This window comes from Neopelma chrysocephalum, unplaced genomic scaffold (assembly GCF_003984885.1).
Source record: "Neopelma chrysocephalum unplaced genomic scaffold, ASM398488v2 Primary Assembly neopelma1_22b, whole genome shotgun sequence".
Taxonomy (NCBI): domain Eukaryota; kingdom Metazoa; phylum Chordata; class Aves; order Passeriformes; family Pipridae; genus Neopelma; species Neopelma chrysocephalum.
Window position 1 is genome coordinate 6,123,242 of NW_020897690.1, and position 23,966 is coordinate 6,147,207.

Below are 23,966 nucleotides of genomic sequence, written 5' to 3' on the forward strand. Positions count from 1 at the left end.
CAGGCAGCATGAAAATCTGTGCAATGGATGACAGCTGCTATGTCTTGTGAGAAACATCTTGGGCCATCAGGATGCTGACACCCTCTGGTGATACATCCCAGATCTATGTGTGTAAGAGGACTACAGGAAAGAGTTGGCTTGGCTGCAGAGCCTTGCTGGTGCACCAGAGTGCTCAGGTGGACTTTGGGCAGGAAAGGGTAGAATAGGGCTTGCTAGATATCCTGCCCTCCCTCTGAACCTTCACAGGAAAGGAGAAAACAGCTTCAGCTCCTGTCCTGGGAGACATCTCCCAGCCCTCTTGCTACTACCCATGAGCTGAGTACAAACATTTCCAGGCTCCTCCAGCCATGGGGAAAGGGCTGGAAAGAGGGAGGTTGGGACAAACCAGGTTTGATGGGCATCATTCCCTGCCCACAGGCAAAGCATGTGTACCAGCAAGGCTGACTTCCCAGACAAACAATGATCCCTCTCCATGGGCAAGCACTGAAATTGCAATTCATTTTTCAGATCACTTTCTGTAAGAAAAAGCACAAGCAGAGCTATCAGGGAAATCTCTAACAGTCAGATGGAGTGATTGTTAAAAGAACTTTAAGGTAACTCAAAGCAGACACTCAGAAATGGACACATGCAGAATTAAGCAACTATAAAACTGTCACCTGGAGTTCTCAGAAGTCCTTCATTGCACTTGCTAAGCAAAACTTGGTTATGTTCATGGTGATGATAAAAATCCCATGCACCAGCCCTCAGTTAGAGGAATCTCTTAAGTAAATCCCCTCTCTTTTATTCAGAATCTCTTTATTGCAGAATCACTATAGTAAATTACCCTAAACCTAGAGTGCTGCATTCAAGCACCCTTTGTTCAAAACTCTTCAAGCTGTCAGGACAAAAAGTAAAAAAGTCTATTTCAGCCCAATTTCAATCCATCAGTTCTGAGGTTAATGTTTTTATTACTTATCGCAGATTTAGAATAACTGGGAACATTGATCACAGAGAAAGCTTAATTTAGGAGTGATTGCTGTAGCGCTATACTACTCTGCAGTGGCCTTTCCAGTCAAAACAGTATTTAAGAAAATGCATCTTGGCATATGTGCAAATTATTACGAAGCCCTCTCTAGTAGTGTCTTGTATTTTGAAGAAAACATTATCATTTAAAACTGAGGCTTCTTTGTTTAACTGCTTACACTAGTGAGATACAGGCAGAACTTAGTGGGAATGCTGTTGAACAGATGGGATCCCTGTTTTGCACATGATTCTGGAATGCAGTAAAATTGTTTGGTTCTGGGAAACAGTTTTTCCTCCCATGACACTGTCAAAACGACCAAAAGGTCTGATTCTGAAATCCATACTCCCATGAGTAATCCTCATTTATGTTTCAGGAAGATGCAAGTTATGAAGGAAAAAAAATTACAGCAACATCACCTCTGCTTAGAAATATTCTCATTTCCTGATCTAAGAGGGTGGAAAACTTGACTTGCTTTGGGATTAAACAGATAAAGAGAACCTATGTACATTGCTAGCAGCAGAAACATGGGAAGGAAAATAAGTAAATGCGTCACAACCAAAAACTTGTGTTGACTTCAGCAAACTGGCCTGGAGAAGTGGCATCAGGAATCTTCTGAGAGATTTCTCTTTTCAGCACCTTCAGTCAGCAATCCTGAACACTTCCCACCCCTTCTCACCTCACAGAGAATGTCAAGGCCAGATGAAGTTTAGACCAGGGGTTACAAAACCATGCTCTTCAGCAGCAGAGGTCAAGGAAGTCAATTGGCTGAAACAATTAAGGCCAGATTCTTGGTTGGTATAAATCATTGTGGCCCCAAAAAAATTGTCACACTGAGACTCTGTCACTTTACACCCACTGAACATCTGGCCCTCAGCCTGTGGGAAGGGAATATAATGTGCCTCATGCTTCATGCATTTCTAAACAGCTGCTCTGAAGGACTTCTTCAAGCCTCACATGAGACTGTTTGCCCTCACCGAAAGGTCTGGAAAGGATTGATTGTACACAAATGATTTAAACTGCAGTGTTTGCAGGGCACAAAGGCATGCTGAAGGACATCTCCAATGTAGTAAGCTGCTTCTTGGCAAAGTTCTTTGCAAATCAGGTGGGTGAGGAAGAGATTATGTCCAGTCCCAGACAATTAGAGCTTCACAGTGCCTTTCCCTACAGGAGTTTGCTTCAGTAGTTCTGACAGGATCAGGTGATTTCAGCCTGGTACAGCTATGTGCAGTGGCTTGGCAAACATCGGATGGAGTTTGCTATGTGAATATGTGACCTTTCCCTCTAACCTTTTATTATTATTATTATTAATTGGGAATGACATCTTTGAATCTATCTTTATCTTAACACTGCCTCTGGTCTAGCAGATCTGCCAAAGAAATCTTGCAAAGAGCGGACTTTAAAAGTCATCTGACAATTTTTTTTTTACTAAGAAGCTTTCAGCTGCAGCGTGTTACATTTTTTAATAATTCAAGTTAGCAAGTGAACGTCAAGGTTTGGTTGTTGTACAACTCGCATGGCTAGGACAGTTTCTTATTATTTTCCCTTATTAGCAGGTGAGCCCACAAACCACCAGTTCTGGGAAGGTTTGACTTAATAGCTAGGCATAGCGCCTTACAAATTGCCTAAAGCTGCAATTCAGGACTGTTGGAGTTGTTTATTTAAGGTGACATTTAGTCACTTCCCAAATGGAAGTTGTCAATGAATTACATCCTCATGAAAATTCTCATTGCTCCTTGCAGTTAATTGCATCCTGTGAAAACCTAAAAACCTCTCTGTGCTTTTGGTGAGGGACTGAATTAGTCTAGGCAAAAGTTGTATCTCTTACCCTGCTACCAGATCCCAAGCTTCAGCTCCCAGGACTAACAAAGATGGTGGACGGCATTCTGATGAGTTAAATGGTTACCCGAAAGAGATTAAAGCCAGTTTGTGATTGAGAAGAATGAAAAGAATGGCAGGTTTCTCTGTTCACTGTGAAAGTTAGATAAGCACTTGAAAGGAAGGCATGATTATATCTTAATGATAGCAGCTTTCTCTTAAAGACATTAACTTTGCAAATTAACAGTACTACTTTTCTTTCCAGATCTGGTCAGCTTAATTCCATTAGAAAATTTGGTAACTACTGGAAGACACTGGAAAAATTTCTCCATTGTCATAATATGTTTGAATAGCCTGTTCATAGTTTCACACAGAAAAAGTGCTTGGGAAGACAAAGATAATGCTATCTACATAAATTATTTGATAGCATTGGATTAATTAGAAGATGTATGCTGCACTTGCCAACTTACAATTATGCTTCAGTTTCCTGTAGAAGTAGGACCAACAACCAAGGGACGAAGTGAAGTATAACTTTCTCTTGGTAGAAGAGAACCAGGCAGACCCTCTCACACTCTAGACCTAGTACTGCCTTTAAATCAATAATATTTTAGAAGTATTTCTAGTGATCATTCTAACGCCATAAGTAGCTGCAGAGCAGCACATTGTAAACAACATTTTTACCCCATCTGTAAGTAGGAAGACCTACTTCTGGACACTGGTAGAGGATGATATCTATTTTTTCTGCTGAATGACATCTGGGAAACAATATTGCTTTTTCATGTTTTTCTCCTTGGTTAAGAGTAGAAAACCAAGAATCAAAGCAATTGAAAGAGAGATAAAGATCATTAAATTCAGCAGATACATGTGCAGAACAAATACAGTTTGAATATTTCTGTATTTCATGGGCAATGTCATATCCTGGCGATTCATGTAGCTAGAGCATACTTGGGGGGCACAATAAGGATGATCCTCTCTCTTCCCTCCTCCCACTCCCAAACTCATCCCTGCCAATCAAATTCACCTTCGTCATCCTTGTAAAGTATTGTTGCTTTTAACACCAATTTAGGTGTAATTTGGCAAGAGGACAATCGATCTGATAACCCACCCTACTCCCTGTCTGGTGATGTTCAGCATTTGGCTGCTGGGATTGTGGTATCCCAGCAGTTCTGGTTCCTGAATTATTTGCACGCTGATACATATCAAAGAGTAACAGGTTATATAATATCCACCAATGAAGCCAAAGGGGAAAATTTTCAGCTGACACAAGAGCCCACTGGTCTGATCTGCTGAAGCCAGGGTACCTCTGTGCAGACAGCCTGGGGACCCCCACCCACTTCCCATGGCACATTTCTCTGGAGAAACCCTGGGAGCTGCAACAGCAAATGCTCATCTCTGTGCTTGCTTACAAGCCCTGCAGTGCAGCTCAGCAGGTGCCATTCCCTCAGCAACTGCTCTGGTCTCTCCTCTTAGTGTTTTGTAGTAAAGTCATGCAAGAGGTTTCCTTGATGTTTTATCGTCCTTGGTGGAAAAGAAGCATCAAGTTTCCCACCCCTTGAGAACAACCCCCCCCTCTCTCTTTCTCTTTCTGCTATTAAATGCATGTATGTCTCTTGTAGGCCTGAAGGTGAAAGCTCTTAAACACAAAGAAAAAAAAGACATTTCACTGCCATGAGGGATGGGACAATGGAAAACCATTAGAGCAGCTGATCTCCTGTCCCGGAGCATCCATTATTGCTGTTGCTGGTGGCATTATTCTTCTTGCTCCCCTCTAGGTAGGCTCCTGCAATAGGGCAATGGATGTTCCCTGGCATTGTCCTCTGAGCTTGATGAAGTAGAAACCATCCTGACTGCGGCAGGAACATTGTTTGCTACAAGCAAAACAATAGTTGTCATCCTCCCTCTTCCCTCCTTCATGCTATGCTTCATTTTGGTTTACATTTAAAGAAATCAAAACCAGTCCGTCATTGCAGCAGCTCCCCCAAGCTCTTAGGACTTGCTCTTTTGTAACTCTTGCAAATTCAATACAGGGAAGCAGGGAGAAAAATAAATCCTTGGACATGAGTCTGGAATATTTTTAAACCTCTCAGAGCATGTAAATTACTTATTAATACTAATGAGGCATGCAGCGAGTCAGAGTGAAGTCCCTTGCATGCTGAAAAACAACATTGCAGCAGTGAGAGTCAGGTGCATGTTGCAGCACCTTTCATTGGTCTGATAAATAAAAAACTTTGAAAACAGAAATATCTGAATATTTTTTAAATGGCCTGTTAGGATCCCTGGGCTGTGGCATCCCTGCCTGGTTTAGGGCAAGAAACAAGAGTATTTGGTGCAGTGCTGCATGCAGGAGGGGGCTTTATGGCTGGGCGAGAGTAAATGTGCCCCCACATTCCGGATGTACCTTGCAAAGCTGCAAGGAAGGGCTGAGAGATAGGCACCCAGGAAGAAACAATGATTTAAAAGCTCTGGCGGGTCAGAAACAGGATAAAGTAACTACAGATTACTAAAACAGATGAAGATTTATAGAAATTGTCAAAGGAGTGCTGTGCCCTTGGCAAGCGATGAGAAAAAAAAACAGCCCTAAAAGGTGGCTGAGCAAAAGCAGTTAAATTAAAACCATCTGTGACTGAGTTTGAGGAGGAAAGCAGCTGGTAGGGGCTGCAGTGCTTGGTGCAATGTGGGGCCGGGGGAGCCTGAGAGCACATCCAGTGTTTTGGTTCCTGCTGGTGTATGGCTGAAGTCACTGCTCATTACAGCAGAGCATGGGCATGGAAAGAGGAGGCAAGAGAAGAATGAATTTTCTCAAGCTGTCTTAATCGTGCCTCTGCTCTGCTATGGAGGAAAGGGACTAAACCTGCAACCAATTTGGAAGCGGAGGAATAAAAATTGTATTTTAGAGAACTTACAAGAATGGACTGAACTGGATTTCAGTGAAGCTTGATTGAGAAGCACTCACTTTTAATAAATTATTAAATAAATAATATTGATAAATCATACATAATGTAATACTTACATAATATTCTATTCATTTAATAAATACTTACATTCTATTTTTCTACTAATGAAAGTGTACAGCCAATTTGTCATACTGTGACCCTCTATTTTAGTGTAATCAATGAGCTATCCAGAAACTGATCATTTCTCAGATCAGAGTGGGTAAAAAAGTGTTTATATTAATCTACAAAAGTATGAATGTTTAACTCAAATTTGACTTATGAATATTTAACTCAAATTTGACTTCTTTTAACTAAAACACTTGCATTTTAAAGGTCTGCTCATCATTATGTTTGAAATCATGGCAACATATATTAAAACCTGAATGAAAATAATTGAAATTAAGGTATCTTTTTCAAGTTTAACAATGGATTTTTTTTTTTAAGGCAAACAGATTGACTGAGAAAAAGCAGCAGAAACCAGATTTTGTTGAAATAGTTTGAAAATAACCTTTGCTAGCAATAGCTTCTTTGGAGGTGTAAAGAGCATATTTCCTCATATTAGTGTATTCACCTTGATTACTGCGATGTGTTTAATGCGAGATTGAAAAAATGTCCAGGAATGAAACCACAGAAAAGCAGCTTTTCTTATGGGTGAAAAAAAAAAAGGAGTGGCAGTGATCTACCACTTCTAAATTCTTGTAGGATAGAAGAAATAGAAACAACATTAGCTCCACTCCTGAAATACAGTAAGTTGTGTCCTCAATACACCTGTTAACTTCAAAAGACGGGGTAGATTAGAAGAAGAGGGTTGTGTATTCATGTGGTGGTGGAAATATGAACAGCATATGCAATGACTGCACTGACAGGGCAGGGAAAGTGGAAGTCCCCTTAGCCCTGCTGGTAAATAAACCCTGTCTTACTCTTCAAAAAACATATCTTTATTCTTTATGAATTCAGTATGGTTTACCAGCTTTCATTTCACCCAAATATATATATATATTATTCATTTCCATTGAATTCTCATTCTAGTTACATGCAGCTTGGTAGGCATTATTAGTTTGAAGAGTCTATTAATATAAAAGAGATGGTAATGAAGCATATGTGCTCCCTGAAGCATAAAATAAAAGACAAACAAGTCTAATCTGTACTTCTCAAATGAGCATCACAAATACAAGAGGTACCAAATTTAAAATTAAGACTAAAATTGTTTGTTGATTGCCACCTGTTGAGAACGTACTTTTTTTCAGAAAAAAATAAAAAATATTGAAACAAAAAATTAATTTAGATCTTTCTTCTCTGTGGTTGTGATTCTGAATTCAACCATATCACCACATGTGTGAACTGTAAGTCCCGGGGCATTTTCGTGACCCAGAAGGTAATGCAAGGAGCAGGGTCTCTTTTCAAGGGTCAGCTGGAGGACAGGAGGGCTGGAATAAAGTCCCTCTGATGCTTCCAGTGGTATGAGCAGTACCAGCATTTCCCCCGTCAGAGGTGACATAACTAGACTGGTCCTTCAGCTACTGATTAACTTCATGCCAGTGAACTGGCCTTGTTGCACAATATGTTGAACCTCTAAACCCTCGAATCCAGCTGCTGGATTTCAAGATCCATCTTTACATCAAAACATCCTAAAAGCGATGTTCAGCCCTTGAGCGCCCCAGGGATGCTGTATCTCCACAGCCTGGCCTTGGCCATCACAGCAAGAAAGCAAAGCTGCTGCATTCCTCACACTAAGATGAAAAACGGAAAATATCAAGTTCACACAAGCATTTCCTTTGTCAGCTATCTAGACTTTATTTTTCCAATTTAACTTACAGCGAGCCTTCCAAACTTGGTGCAAGCCCAGAACATGTGGCAAATATTCATTTCAGGTCCATTTTCCAATAAGATGGAGCTGGTTTGTAGTTGGGGCATATGCTTTGATCCTCCCACTTGGAGTCACATGAGAAGTCAACTCCGTTCTTTTTTTTGCCCTTAAATTCACGGGTATTCCCCGTCACTGCCATTGACATCTGCTCAGTGGGTCTGGAGAAGGGATGGGTGATTTGTCATGTCTTTTAGGACTTTATGCTCCTTGCTTAGGCGGGCAGACGATCCTAGGAGACGTCGAGCAGCAGAAAACTGGTTGCACAGGTCTGTTCCATGTCCTAAACTTCTGTGCATGACGGCTGATGTTTTGGGCAGGATTGTGTAGGAAAAAAATACCACTTTCAAAGGCTCTCAGTGACTAAAAGAAGTTGTCTGAAGGGAAAAGGTCTGTTAGAATTATAAAGGTCCTTGGCACAAGATGGAAAGAAGTAAGTTCCTTCGAGATTCTCAAATTAGTAACCTACCTAATTAATAAGAGCTGCTAGAAGAGGGAGGCAGTCTGACGGTTTATTTCAAGGACAGAGTGGTGGAAACTCTCCTCCCAAACCTGATGATCTGTGGTCTCAAATTAATGACTCGCAGCACTTTTCAGATCCCAACACTCTTTAATGAATAATCAGCGCTGTCTGGAAAGTTTGTGCGGGTCTCCTTCGTGCCACACAACGGGCACCTCCGAGCACTCGGCGAACCACCGTCCGGCGGCTGCCGCGGACGCGCTCCCTGCTTCCTGCACGGCCTCAGCAGCAAGACCTTCCGACGCCCGGGAAAACAATTCCCGCATCAGCTCCCACTGCGCGGAAGCTCATCCGGGGCCGCGCTCGGGGCCGCGCACACGCGCGGGGCGGGGTCGCGCGGGACCCCGCGGTGGCCGAGTGGGCGGGGCCCGGCCGCGCGTTGTGGGCGTGGCTGTGGGAGGGCCCGTGGGCGGGGCCCGGCGGGCCGAGGCCCCGCCCGCCGCCGGCGCAGGCGGGCGCGCGCGCGGCAGTGTCGGGATCCGGAGCGCGCGAGCCCCGCGCGGATCCCTGCGGGCGCCGCCGCCGGTCCCGTTGGAACAAAGTGCCCGGAGGAGCGGAGCACGGCGGGAGCGGGGCCGTCGGCTCGTGGGGACGGCCCGGGGGTGCGCGGCCCGCGAGCAGGCGGGAGGCAGGGAGGGAGGCGGCGGCGCGGGAAGGGAAGCAGCGGGGCCGGGAAGATGAACCGGAGTTTCAACAAATCTCAGACTCTGCGGTATCTGGAGTGCAGCGCGGTGGAAGTGAAGAGTAAGGTGAGCGGAGCGCGGCGCGGCCTCGGCCGGGAGCGCCCCTGCCCGGCGGCGCTCCCGAAAATGAATGGAGCCCCCCCACCCGCCATCCCGTATCCCAGCTCCCCGTCCGGTGCGGCCGGAGCCGTGCCCCGGGCACAGCCCGCAGAGCGGTGACGGGCTGGCGACAGCTCGCGGAGAGGCGGGATCGCCGCTCCCGGCGAGCCGCCCCTGCCTGGCGGGAGGCGGCGGCGCGACCCTTCCCCGCCCGCCCCCGGCGCGGCGCCCGCCGCTCCCGCTCCATCTTTTGTTCCGCCGCGGAGACTCCGGCGGTAACTTTTCGGGGCAGCTGGGGGAGCGCCGTTGGCCTCGCCTGACGGGCGGGCGGGGGCTCGGCCCGGGCGCGGTGGGGGGCGCGGAGGCGGTGCCGCCCCCGCTCCAGGCCGGGGCGCTTCTCTTGCCGCTGCCTCGGTGCTCCTGCCGGCTCCCGGGGGGCGGGACGGCTTCCCCAGCGCACTGGCGAGAGGAGCAGAGGAGCAGGAGGCAGATGGGCCAGGGGTCCGAGCCGGTCCGGCCGGGGGTCCGAGCCGGAGGAGCCAGAGAGAGACCTGCGGGAAGCTTCGACCTCCTCCCAGCGGTGGCTGTGCCGGGTGTTACCTGGGGATGCTGGCACCGGCATCAGCTTGTGCGCGCTGGTGGTGTTAGGGAAGGAGTTGAGATCGGCAGGGCTGCCGTGTCCACAAACAGCGGTCTGCCGGAGCTCAGTCGCCTAAGATGATGGTTGGCTGTGCCTGAGGTTCGTCTTGCTGAGCTTTCTTCAAGAGCCTCTGGTCGCTCTTTGTTGAATCAGCACGTCAAAATCTTGCCTGCCGCCTCTGAGGGCGAAAATAAGTAGCATTTGAGCAACACTGAGAAATCTCCCTTGTTTTATACGCATACAACGGGCAAGGTGAAGATAATGCATAAGCTGAAAAGAGTACGGATAACTTTAGCCTGTTCTGGAGTCCCCAGTCATCTGCTGAGTTGGTGTTGGAGGTGATGAGTTTGGGACTTAGTGCTCAGTGCTCCCCATTTTTGTCTGTTGCTGCTGGTAAAATTTGCCTTCAGATCGAAGGCCTTGAGCAACATACAGAGCTGAGGTGACTTCAGTGGCAGAAGTATCTTCTGTCCAGGGGAGCCTCCGATAATTTCTAAACGTGGCACCTGAAATGTACGTTGAGACCCTTATTTCCTAAGCTCCTGTTGCAACTTGGAAGGGCTCAACTGGCCTAGAAAGTTCCATCCTGCTTCCATTGCTGGAAAGTTTTGGTTCAGTTTGTACTGGTTTTAAGACGCAACCCACCCACAACATTCATTGTGGCTCCCAAATCCTGTTTTCTGTCTGCCGCGTTATAACCCATGCATTGTGTGAGCTTTACACTAAAACATAGGTAAGAATTTTTAAGGTCATCCTCTCTCATCTACTTTAATATTGCTGTAGCTTGAGTTTGTTCTATTAACAATTAAAAAACAACTGTATAATGAACAGCTCGTAGCTTCCTCTATAGCTGCAGGAATTCTGTAAGTAAATCTTATGTGGCTCTATAGACACAGAGTGATATAGGGAGATTAAAAGTATAGCAGTGATTACAGATTTTTGGAAGGAAGGAAAATAAGTTTGTATGGGTGGGAGGGCTTTACTGGACGTCTTCTGTAGCTCAGGGTTGTCACCGCTGATGACCCAGAAGTAACTGTAGAGGACTGTACTGCATTGGAAGAAAATTGGAGGAAAAAAAATAGAGGCTAATGTCAAAATATCCTGCTGAGGGCCTATGCCCAGTGATGATCCCTGAACCTGCAGTGTGGGTCAGTGGAAGCTGTGCTGCTGAATTTCCTGGTGCTGGTGGGTTTCACTGTTAGCATGACTTGGGCACAGTAACAGCCAGGCTGTTGATGTAGCAGGCTGTTGCCAGTTGCTGGCAAACAGAGGTTGGTACGGATGGTTTTCTTTTGTCTGTAAAGCTCATAGATTCCCTCTCATGGAGTTACACTTCAATGGTTTGAAGCGAAAAGCTCTGGCAAATGGTACCTGGCAAAGTACTGTGTCAAGGCCTCATACCTCCTATTAAATATCTTATAGGGTCGGTTATGATGCTGTCTGTCTTGTCCCTGTGGATCACTGTGTTGTCCTGCTGTGATCAAATGGAAATACGGATTATTGAGGCTTTTTGTTTGCATGGACTATCTAAGGCTGGAGAAACAAAAAGATTGAGTAATGCTACTTTTGGTAGCCATATGTAGTCAGCTTTTTAAACATTTAGTTGCCTGTGTTTTGTAAGTATGAGGCCTGTCCCGGCTTGCCTGAGAACTTGAAAGTTGAGTCTGAACTCCTGCTTTTGCAGCTATCGCCTGAGAGCACAAGCTGCCAGGTGAGCGAAGGTGGGTGCAGCTCAGCCTCTGCGCTGGGGCATGCTGCTGGCCCCAGATCAAGGGATTCTTGGTGGCTTTTCAAAGGCTGGGGAAGTGGCAGTCAGTGGGCAGGTGGAATCCCTTTAGCGGAGGAGCTGTGTGAGAGAGTGCTGCTTTTACACAATGGTGCGAAATAGCTTTTCCTCTCTGAAGACTGAGTTTGATGGAAAGGAGCTCTGGAAAAAATGGTTGTGGGGAGTCGGATGGGTGATAGTCTGCAAATGTTGGATTTTTGATATCCCTGCCTCTGTTATGATAGCCAGGTGGTTCCTTTCTTAAGGATAAACCACTATCCAGCTGGTGTGTCGCATTAGTCACAATTAAAAAATGGCTCCTGTGAAAACTGAGGTTTTCCAGGTTTTCCTGGGTTTCTTTCCTTTTCTCCAAAATAAAGTTCTCTAAAGTTGGTTTGTGCCCTTGATTATTGGAAGGGGAGAACTTATCAGAGCTTAGTACCATACTGGGTAAGACACTTCCCTGTAAATCCCCAAGTATCCTTAAGTTGTAAGGTTCCTGATGTGTGCCAGAGGATTATCAAAAAAAACCCCAAAACAGGGCAGAGTGGAGAGAAGGAGGAAGGGAGCATCTTGGTGGCTGAATTCACTCCAATTTTTCAACATTCTTCTTGTGTCAAAGAACCCAAAACTCCAGGCAGTATTCTCTTCTTGTCCAGTAGACCTGTGAGCTTTGTGGTTGATTGGATGGATTTCAGCTGGTCTGAGCCAGCCTGTACCTTTGCTGGACCTAGCCTGACCCATCATCCCTGCTGGGAATGTGTCCCAGAGGCATGCTTCAGCTGCTGATGCTTGTGTCTGTGAATTTTTTAATGCCTTGTGACTATGATCATTGGCAGTGATCATGTCTTTTTAGAAGGATGAGCTTCGTGACACTGTCATGACTCTTGGTGTACATCAGGTTGTTTTTTCTTTGTGTGACTAAGGTGCTGCAAAAGCCTCTTGGATCACTGTGTTGCAGCAAATACTGAAGGGGAAAACAGCATCTGCCATCTATGTGCACCTCTGTTTTCAGACATGGCAATGATGGAAATTGCTATAGTCTTCTGCTTTAAGAAGTCCTCTTCTGTCGGGCTCCCTGCTTTCTCCCTTCCTCTGTCTCCTCCTCTGAGAACTGGTCTTAAAATCAAAACACCTTAAAGCTTATTGCTAGATAGGAAAGTGGAAGGGTAAAGAGAAACCCACTTAGAAATTGGCACATGTCATAGGAAAATATTAATTGAATTGTAATTACACCTCAGCCCTCCTCTCCTGTGTTTCATGATAGAATAAATTAGAAGCTCAGTTCTTATCTAAGTGTTGTCTCTGTAGCTCAGGATTAATGTTTCAGCCCTTTTAGACAGGATCTGAAAACACATTATCTTGCTGGCTTAAAGCAACTGTGTATTCTCATGTGTCTAGTACTCACTGCCTCTTTTCCTCTGTTGGGTGACAAGTGAAGTATCTGTCCCCTCTGAAGAAAATGTCTCTAATCTCTGAAAAAATTTTCCAGATGACCCTTTCTCTCCCTTTTACCAAGAGGTCCAGTGCCTGCAGTGTGTGGGGCTTTTTTTGTTTGTTTTGTTTGGGATCTCATGGCCACAGGCAGGGTTCTTAACCTATTTTTCATTTTCTGTCTTTAGCTTTACAGAGAGGTTGTAGGCTTGTTTGCCTGTAAGTATAAGCCTACAGAAGAACAAATACTTGTAAAATAGGAATTCCTACATTAATGGTGAGACTTCTCTTTAATTATAACTCCATGTAGCCAATCTTTTGTCTTGCTCTGAGTGAAAGGGGATTTAATTTTTTGTCCCCTTTTTTCAAACAGGGAAGGTAGCTATCAGCCCAAATACGTATTTCTTTTTGAGTCACTTAGATATTCTGGAATAGCAGAGATATAAGATTGCCTCGGGCCTTTAAATGGTAGCCCTTTGAATTGTTAGTGAAAGTGTGTGGTTTTTTGTTTTTTTTTTTTTTACTTTGAAACTGACGGGTTTCTGTTTCGGGCTTAAAAGCAACAGCACTATTTTTCTGCTACTACTATTTAAATTCCTGCCAACTGTATATATACAAGTAAGAATTAATTTTCATGTTTTCAAAACGGGCTAAATGTACTCATGGTTCCCTGAAAAATAGTCCTTTGGAAAAAACCCTTTGTTGTTGCTGAACCCTCTCAGACAGTGGAACTTCTGATAATGGCTGAGGATTATAAAAGCGCAGCTACCTGATTCACGTGCTGACTGTGACATTTCTGCCTTATTAATAGTGTCATGTTTTCTTGCATTACAAACTGATTTACAAATTAACAATAATGTGACTAACATCCTACTACTATAAACAAACCCATTAAGATAAACAGAACCAGTTAATTATAACCATATTTTTTACTCTCTTCTCCCATCCTGTTTTGACTTTGTTACAGTAAATGTTGGTGTTCAGATGGATGTTGCAAATGGATTTTTAATAAATATTCAATCATTTTTGATGTGTCCTGAATTGACGTGATACAGTTATGGTTTTCAAAGACAGAGAGCATGTTTAGGATCAGCTGTGCTCCATGCTCTTACAAAGTCACTAGCAGCTAAAAGAATGTGCTTTAGTCTGAGGTAAGTGTAGAAGTCAGTGCTTCAGCAAGCCTGCCCAGCTGCTGGATAGACGTAACATCCAAACAGCTTGAGGATGGTTTGTCCTCCTCACATGTTGTTGCCTCTTCTTAGAAGTGTACCTGTGCCATTACATAAAGGTTGCTGGTTTAAACCGTTTGCATCCCTTTTTTTCCCCCCTCCTCCAAAAGTTGCTGATACTGCACGTCTACGTGGCTGTTCAGCTATTACAGTATATGTACACACATTGTGTATTTGAAAGGTATAAAGTAGAACATCAAGCAGTGTTATAACTGTAGCAATAGCAGTAAGAGCAAATTTACTTTTAACAGTCCCCTGTGAAGAGATTTTAAAGGTCTGGTTCTACACTGTCTGGTCTTAACTAAGTGAGAGAGGTCTACAAATAGTGTTTTCCAGCCTTTTGTACTTTGATTTCACTCTAACCCCAAAGCCTTACAGGCCTTCTGAAATTTTAAGTAAAGTTTTCCATGTGTAGCACTCTTCAAAACAGATCAAAAAGCAGCACTCCTTTTAAACCTACAAGAGGTTAAAACAGACTTTAAGTCTGCTTTAAGTTTTTAGGCAGTACTTATTCTTCCAAGTTAAAGTCATACATGTCATACCTAGAATAAAACTAAAATAAGTGCAGTGAAAAGCCCTGTAACCAGCTGATTTAACTTCTGGTTTTGAGCTTCAAAACATATTTGATTATATGCAAACCAAATGTGGCATGGACTCAGAAAACCACAGTGCTTCCCGCTCTCAGATGAAGACAGTGTGCCACGGTAATAGTAACTTGAGACTGTCTGGATTGTTGCAAAACGTGTCAAGAGAAAGAGACTGTAAACATTAATCCCTTAAGAAGTGTTGCCTCTGTTCCTTTCCCTCCCAGTTTGCTGGGCTTCTCACAGCAGGTATTGCACTTATTCTGATGTGCTAAATAGCACCTACTAAAATCCTGGTTTGTCTGTTACTACAGATCTTTGTTTTTCATAGTAGGATGACTTTCTGAAGTGGTCATACCTAGTAAACTAACTTAAGTGGTTAGGTGACATCAGAGAAAGTGGCCACAGCTTTACAAGTTACCATGCAGCAGCTGAGCCACAACAGTGGGGCCTGTGCACGCTTGCTGCTCTTCACAGACGAGAGGCCAAACCTTTCAGCTGAAAGGTGTTGCACAGACAAGTTATTTTGCGATAGTTCTGTTCAGATGACAGCTGCAATAAGCACCAGCACAGTGTAAGTATCTTCTCTTGACCTGTACTCAGACACTATGTGAGCAATTGTGTCTGTAGGAGATACAGGGAAGGCTAGAACATGTGCTTTGAGCTGCCTGGTGTTATAGAGCATGGTGTAGAGGAGGATATGCTCTGGTGCTCAGGTTGTATGTAGTCTCAGGTCTGTCTAGTTATGGAAAGATGGTAGTTCCTCCGATAACATTCCCGAAGTTAGTATACTGTTACGGCCTTGGGTGCTAGCTGTGGTAACTATGTGGTTATCAGTGTCCCTGTGATGGGTTGACCAGAAGGGCTAGGGCTGCTACCTTGTGTTTCAGTACCTCCCGCACCCTCCTGTTCTTGATCTTTCCTCCAGCTTCTCACCCATTTGTAATAATTTTTAGTCTAGTAACTTGGGAATTTCTGATTGGCTTAAAACTTTGTCCAGCCTGTCTGTCTTATGTGGGTTGTCTTCTGAAATTTAGTCTCGCCACACTGAAACAGTCTTAAAGGACACTGAACAATAGACCTTTCAACTTTGAAGAGCACCTCAGAAAATTAAATGCTGTTTACAGCCAAGTCAGAAAGGAATGTCTCCTGTGTTAGATTAAAATACCTGTGGAGGCTCTGTCTGACAGGCTCCAGAACTAGCCACCTCTAAGGAATTCTTCAGAGGTGCAATTAATGGTGCTTTCCTCTGTAGTTCCTTATCATTCCCTTTGTAAGAGACTGCGTGCACTCAATCTGAGCTTTTAGTAACCAAGAACGATTTTTCCAAGGATGGACTGCTTGCCCCTAACTACCTTTACAATGGAGGCCAGAAGTTAAAAGATGAAATGTACCTTTGGAGACATTCCCTCCCTCTAAGTGAAGGCAAAATCTCCCAAGTAGTCCTGTTCCTATTGGAAATTCCTGCAGTTAATTCAAGCAGAAATGTCTGGGGTGGGGTGTGGTGCACCAGCCCCAGGGCCACCCAGCCTTGGGCCATCCCTCCTGCTTCCACCCTGCACAGCTGTTCCCAGTCCCCCTTCGGCTCTGGCCAGGGGTGTGCATGCATGTGCATCAAATTACTTCTCTGCAGCTGTTGTTGGCACTGAGCTCATGGGGAAACCTCTGGCGGAAACTAAAAGGGTCTTAAATAAGTTTGCAACCAGCCAGAGCCTTTACTGGTTACAGGTTTCTTGTATCTGTGTAGATATCTCTTATTAAATGTTCAGAAACTGTTTTGATTTTGCTAGAGACCTATTGTTGGGCAGAGCTACCTTTCTGCAGAAAGTTAGGCTCATGGATTTATCTGCTGTTGGCAGTGTTGACCAGACCTGATTCAGTGGTCTTTTGTCTCTTGGGGTGGCAAGGTGCCAAATCTTCCTTTTTCCCTTGTCCTGATGGTGACATGCCATGGATGTATGCATTCCATGCTGTATTTGTGCTTAAGCTCTGTGGTGTGAAGGAGTGTGTGATGCTTGGTCTTCTCTTGAAAATGCAGGACCATCTTGATCTACATCATTTGCAAACAGAGTTTGGTTTCTTCCCAGAGATATAGGGGACTGGAATAAAAAAGGAAGAGATTTTCTTTTGGAAAGGTGGACTTTGCACTTATTATTTATTTTAAAGGCTTTGCTTTGCTGCTAACGACTGTTTCTTGAAGGAGAACAACAGTGGGGGTTTAAATATCAAGAGGTGAGGCAGCAACAAAGGCTGGCAGTATGCTGCTTGGAGGCAGTACTGAAAGAGATGGTAGGGAGAAAGCAGCTATGTGGGTGACCTAGTAGGAGAGGAGCTACTGGAGCAGGGGTGGCAAAGAAAGGAATGATGGGTTCCAGTGAACGGGCTGATAAAATTGCTTTCATGGATAGCTATTTTCACAGACTACCACATGGTAGTGAGGCAAGATAGTGTTTAGGAAAGCAAGGATAAAGTACAGAGCAGCAGTCCAGCTGTGCAGATGAGTAGCTGAATGGTGTCCATGGGTTTACAATATTGGGCAGAAAAGATCTGGGTATTTAACACATAAATATATGCAGCTGCCTGAATTAAAGGTAGTACTGGAGTTAGAGATGCTGGGGAAGGCAGTGTAGTGGTCTAATTCCCAATAATCATGAAATAAGGTAGGTGAGGCAGGGGAAAGGATCAGCTTGTCTTTAAGTTGCCCTTGAGCTGACAGCTGTGTGCCTGTGAAGAGAATCTATATGGAGTTTAATAGGAGGTGCATCTCATGAACAGAAGTTGAACTGAGGGTGATGGGAATAGAGAAAGAAGCTGACTTTCTCTTCCAATTAGATGCAGAAGAAAGAAAAGTATTGTCATGAACTGAGCCTTACAGACTGCTGGAGAGGGTTGAAACAGTTACAAAGGTTGTTCTTCAAACAAAAAGCAGAGATGTGAAGCATTGTGTCCAAGAAGCACGAAAAAGAAGGGGAACCACTGGTTTTCTTTGGGAAGAGAAACTATGCTGAGATTTTTAAGATACTGAAGCCTGACTGTATTTTTATGGAGGGGGTAAAAGGAGGGAGGGAATAGAAGGAAGAAGGGTAGGAATATGGCATGATACCAATCAGGAAAAAAGTTTGGGGGAGAAGGTAGTGAAATTATGTCTGTGATGTCGGTTCTATGAAGGGCAAATAGAAGAGAGGGTGTCTTGCTCTTGTGACTGTCCCTTGGAAGAATTAGCAAGGTGTGAGCACGGAACAGCAGAATGTGAAATCCCACACTTCTACCAGCTTGATCATTGGGATGAAGCAGAGCTGCTTTGGGGCAAGCAGTTGAAGAAAGAACTTGTTGCAGAGAACATCTCCGTGTTTGGTGGTGTCTTTCCATAGTGACAACCACTGTGAGATCGGGAGGAGAGCAAGAGAGTGCTGAATGAGCTGGGGGAGACATAACTGGGGGAGAAAAAGGAAACAGAGAAACAGACATAAATGTGACAGCAGAGCTCTGAAGTCCCAGGTGAAGTCAGCAAGCACAAAACCATTTACATTGCCTTCCCTCTTCTATCTTGCCCTCTGCTTCTTCTTGCTGATAAAGCATCACTGATTAGGTCTTCCCAGTTTTGAAAGTCTCACAGGTAAGCAGAAATTACAGTCTATGCAAGGATGAAAGCGTTTGTTTTTCTTTCTGTTCTTGACTTTTTACTCCATGAGAGAACTAGGTGGCTAACATAATTCATGTTTATTGCTAAATGTTGCTCTTTGATGTCTTCTTATTATAATACCCTGATTTCAAAGCTAGCAATAAACTGGAGGGATGGCACTTCATAAACATAGGGATTCATTTTTGGCCCTGTAAACTTCTTGAAACTTAAAATTTAAAAAAAAAAAAGTTGATCTCTTTTGCTTTAAAATAACTCTTTCATTTTACAAAATAACAGCTCTCTATGTAAATAAACCTCAAAATCTTGTTTTCTCATCTCCTCTGACCTCTCGTACCCCTTAGCCAGAAAAAAAACCAAAAAAAGCAGTTGATTGCTCTTGGTCAGACTGTAAGTTTTGATCAGTTAGCTGTGACTTCCTTGTTTAAGACAACTTTTATCTGAACACTTTTATTTTTTGCTAACTTGGCATCTGTTTTTCATCAGGGTTTCTGCCTGATGTATTGTATTTTGTTGGGTGCTTTTTGTCATCAAACTGCAGACAGCAAGTATAGTGGTTGGCTGATACTTTGAGGATCTTGGGACAGAGGTTATTTTTGTGAAAGAAAACATACAGTTCTTTCTAGCTTGGTTTTTTTCAATCATGATTAGCTCTGTCGGACTAAATTCTTTTAAGTTATCTATGTCCCTGTCGTCCTCTGACTTCTGCAATACTAGATGCAGTATTTTTATTAGTTAAATAGGTCTGAATAATTTACTTCATTCTGGAAAACTAATCTGCCTGTTAAAACTGTTAGCATATCAAACAGTGTAATACAGTATTGTGCTGGCAGAGACTTTGCTGGCAGACACTAGTCCCTGTGTATCTTTCTGTGAAGAGATATGCTAAAGATGAACTTTGTAGTTTAGAGAAGCAGATTAGTAATCTTGGCTATCTCTGCAAAGCCCTCAGATTTTGTAGTTTCTGTAAGATACATTGTGAATGTTACCTCAAAATCCTGGCTGAATACAATGCAGAGCACTCAGTCTCCAAGCTGTGTGGTACTGCAAAACCTATTATTACCGTGATACTTTCTATCAGCCTCATTAGCGATGATGAATGAGCTGAAGCATTTTTTCCCCCCTCTTCTGAAAAGACCCACTGACAATGGTTGCTGCCTGCGTATATGCACAGAGGGAATCAATCAACTAGACTATTACTACAGTAATACTAACTTCAAACAAAAACAAAATCATCTTCATTATCTTCCTAAATCTCTTTTGAAAAAAAGACTCTTCCCTCCTCCTACCCCTCTCTACAGAATCACCTTCTAGCTCTCTTGCCTTAAAAGGCTGCATCATGCAAAAAGTACAAGTGAAATCTCTTGTGTTTATTTACTATTGTCCTATTCCTAGGCAAATGAAATTGTCTTTTGGGCTTTCCTAAGGCTGAACATGTGATCAGGTTAATTTGACTGTACAGCATTCGTGTCAGACCACAGTGCCCCAAGTCTGCAGTTGCATTCCCACATGTCATGCTCCACTGATCCAGTAGTGTCATGTCCAGCGTGCCCACGGGGGTTAGGCTGGGAAGCCTGGCCCTTTTGCCATCTGTCCTCTTCTCATGTGGCAACTTAACTGAGCTTTAGGTCATAGCAACGTGCAAGTAACCGTCCTTACTTCTTTTCTCTCTCCTTTTCCATGTCACTTTCTTGCTGGGTGTGCTGTCCCTTCGCAGGAGCTGGCCTCTGCCTGGGCTCACATATTGGGCAGAGCAGGACCGATGGATTCCCCCAGCAGACCGTGCAAGGCAGGTGTCCAAGGGGGCTGTGTAGGATGGGTGTTGTACTGACTGGGGCGAGACTGCACAGCAGCCGCATCCTTATGTGTGCTAATGGTCCTAAACAAGTTGTCCAGTAAACAAATGGTTCCTGGAATTGGCATCTGAATGTCCTGGCGTTTTGGCTAAAGGAATCCCAAGGAATCCCAGGTTCCTGCTCAGGCTAAAGGAATCCCAAGGAATCCCAGGTTCCTGCTCAGGTGTGCAGAGTAGGAGATGCAGCTCTAAACAAAGCCTACAAAGACCTTGTTCTTGCCCCCTTAGTTTACCATGTAGATAAACTTGTCACCGGAAGATGGTTGTTTCTTGCTTGAATCTAGGAAAAAGAAAACTTAAATAAAAATACTTAAATTTTTTTCAGTTTGAAATGCATCAATGGAAGTAAGTTGCCACTTGGATTTCTCTGGAGAGGAGCGGGGGGGGGGGTGAAGGACAAAGGAGGACTGTTTTTTCCCCATTGGAACCAGCTGTGGTTTGTTTGCCTCTTGTGCATTTGGATGGGCATTCTGAAATCCAAACTGGAACTAGCAGTTAATATTACAAACAAGCAGCATAATTTGACTAAACAAGCTTTCAGATGATCACAACTAGGCTTTGATGCTGAAGAGTGGGATTTTCATAACTGCGGAAGTAATTTGAGAACATGCTTGTGCCCAAAGCCATTAGGGTTGTCGTGGTTTTTTTTTTTTTCTTTTTGCTTGAAGATGATTATAGTGATGATTCATACTTTTGTTAGTCTCAGCAAAAGATTGACTTGCATGTATAGTTGATTTAACAGCTGAGCACCTCTAAGCAAGTCATTCTTCATTTTGATGAAGAATTTATCTAGAGAAGATTCTCCCTTTTTTGTTTCTTTTTTTTCCTTCTTTTTGTTTGTGTCCTTGTTAGTTTTGTGTCTTCGGTTTCTAGCCCTTGTATTGACTGACTTTGCAAATGAGAACTTCCATGAGATCCTAGTCCAAGCCTTACTTGTACTTGGATATGTGGCTGTGGTTCCATGTTTTCAAGAGTGAGTTAGGATGGTTTTAGAGGTTCAGTTGATGAACAGTAGTTTACTAATACTATACAATCTGAGTTATTAAATTAAGTGTACCAGAAAGATGATTTAAGCCATTTAGTTTAATTAGATGCCTGTTTTCATTCTCTTTATTTCTTTCATTAGAGAATCAAATTTTTCCCCTCCTGTTCTTAATAGCATACTTTGTTTCTAATATCAGAAATCAGGTAAATTGAAATCTTCTCCTCAATCACTTTGTGACTTGTTTTAAACAGCTTCATGGGTTTATAACATTTTCAATTATCTTGTGCCAAATCATACAACCTCCCCTCCTCATCCACCTTTTTTGTTTGTGACAGCCACTTCATGATCTGTAAAGCTTTAAAAATAAAAACTGGTGAAGTGATAGAAAAAATAAAGCCATGAAAACTAACTTTCCTCCTCCTGTATGGACTACCAGGAGATTCAGGTGTCATGTAGAGTGAGTGTATTTTCTAATAACAAGCTGTGTGCTCACATACCATGCTTCTTTAAAGGTCTTCTCATTGTGATCACAGTGGTATTGATGGGAAATGTGCAAAGAATTTTTATAAGGTTGTTTGTATAACTGTGTTAACTTCTTTTTGAAGTCAGTAGAGTGAATACTTTTGCTTTGGGGAATTGCGGTTCTGTGGATGCCTGAGATGATGATAATGAATGATGGACCTTCAAAGTTAAATCCTACAAATGCAGTTCTTCTCTAGAGGATTTAATGAAAACTTAATGTTTTAAAAATGTGATTTCTTCTAAGATGGAACACTTGAGCATATCTATTGTCAAACAGAGTGGTGTCTTGGTAGTCATGTTTATGTTCTAACGTGAGGACTATTTGCAGACTTGTAAGCACCAACATGTGACTATATTCACCATGGAATATATTGGAATATGTAGAGGTTGGACTCGATCTCAGAGATCTTTTCCAACCTAATTGATTCTGTGGTTCTTGGATTCTATGAAAAAAGCGAGGTGATGTATACCATGTTTGAATGCCAAGCTAGAGTGCTGGCCTGTGTTGACACATCTGCTGATGCTTTCTTTGCTTTCTTTTGCAGTTTGGGGCAGAGTTCAGAAGGTTCTCTCTGGATCGCTACAAGCCAGGAAAGTTTGAAGACTTCTACAAACTAATTCTTCACATTCATCACATAGCCAACCTGGAAGTGATGATTGGATATGCTGACGTGCACGGAGACCTTCTCCCTATTAATAATGATGACAACTTCTTCAAGGCTGTTTCAAGTGCTCATCCACTGCTCAGGGTTTTTATACAAAGACAAGGTAAGATGCAATGTCATTTCAGTGCCTTGAAGTGTGCTGTGGCGAGGTGAAGAGTGGATTTGTGGCACCAATTTAAAGGCTCAAATGATGTAAGAGGGGCCTAGGAGCCTAGGAGCCATCTTGCTCCTCCTTTCAGGCACTTCATTGCAACTTGCAGGAATGGCATGGCTTCAGGGCAGGTAGAGGGACTGCATTGCTACCTGTAAGGTGTTTAAAGGATAACATGCTGAGAATCACCATGGGCCCTCTATTTTCCAAGAGGAGTGTACCACTGGTACTATATCATCACTTCAGCATGCCAAGTGCACTATTCCGCTTTTTTGAGGGAGCTGTGAGGAGGAAGGGGATCCTAGTACTACTACTTCACATTTAGAAATCTTATCTATCCATCTTGATAGTCAGTGTCATACCCAAATGATTCATGCCTGTGTAGTATGGGAACCCACAGAGATGTGTAGTTATGAAAGAAAAAAAAAAGTCACAAATGACATCGTTTGACTATGTTGACCTGGCAAACAGACAAATGATGATTTTTCCCTCCTTACACTAAAGAATGCTCATTCTTCCCATTTTGATTCATCAAACAAACCTTGGGCAGAATTGCCCAAAGGTCAAGGTGACATCAAGTTTAAGTGGCTGTGTGTTGTTCTCCTTAAAGACCATATTTGGCAGTTGCTTCAGATGAGGATTGGTTTTTATAATAAGGTGTCTTCAACACAGAGCTCCATAAATCCCAGGGGAACGCAACACTATGTTAACACTTCCTCCACGTTTTTTTTCAGTCATATAGTGATTTATAGAACATGGAATTTGGAATTAGTCTTGTCAGCAACAGATTCAGAAAAAAGACTTAATCCGAGACTTTGAGCAGTCATGTAGCTTTTTTCACCTGGACTCTTGCTGTGTAATGATAAGGATGTAGCAGGAGGCTCCAGCCTTCTCATTGATATAAGCTGGTGTAGTGTGTGGTTCGATTCAGTGTCCTCAGGTACATCCAGGGCTGTGTGGCTCTTGTCCATTTCAGAGCATGTTGTCTACCACCTTCTTTTACATGTGGTAAGTACTCAAGGAGACAATTGAGAAGAGGGTGTACAGCAGTTTGCTTTGGTGGTGTGTCTATCAAGTGAATGGATATGTCTGTGGGAGAGGACTTGCTCTCCCTTCTTGTGCAGAAAATGCAAAGGTGCATCACAAATTCTATGAAATCTTTTTCCTGTGGTGCCTGTTAGGGCTGGTGTTTATGGTGGGTCAGGTCACGAGAAATCCCTTACCATGCCTACTTCAGTTCAAGTTTATTCATGTCTCTGCATCAATCCTGTTCAAAATGCAGTTGTCCTTGCTCTACTTTGAACAGACTGCTGAAACCACTGAGTGTCCCTAACTCTGCATTGGGAGGGGGTTGCCACCAAAATGCAAATCACAGAAGTAGACAAATGAGAGAACTGTTGACTACAAATAGAAAAAGTGCTCCCTTCTTTTCTTCAATAGGAGAAGTATGCTAGTTGTGAAGGTTTATAATTTTTAAATTTAATGGAAAAGGGCATTATTTCCTTTTTAAAAAGCTTTTCTTTTACCTTTTTCTCAGTGAGAAGAATCATGCTGACAAATAAGAAAGCTCTTGTAAGAG

The 23,966-nt window shown here is 43.3% G+C and overlaps 1 protein-coding gene across 1 annotated transcript in view; it reads left to right on the plus strand.

The window, feature by feature from the left end:
- Positions 1 to 8,776: 8,776 nt before the first annotated feature.
- Positions 8,777 to 23,966, plus strand: part of PARD6G (par-6 family cell polarity regulator gamma) — a 66,504-nt gene continuing 51,314 nt past the window's right edge. Inside the window, exons 1-2 of the mRNA XM_027678833.1 lie at positions 8,777 to 8,884; positions 22,117 to 22,339. Coding sequence (XP_027534634.1) covers positions 8,813 to 8,884; positions 22,117 to 22,339 — 295 coding nt within the window. The 5' untranslated portion in view covers positions 8,777 to 8,812. The remainder of the gene's footprint in view (positions 8,885 to 22,116; positions 22,340 to 23,966) is intronic.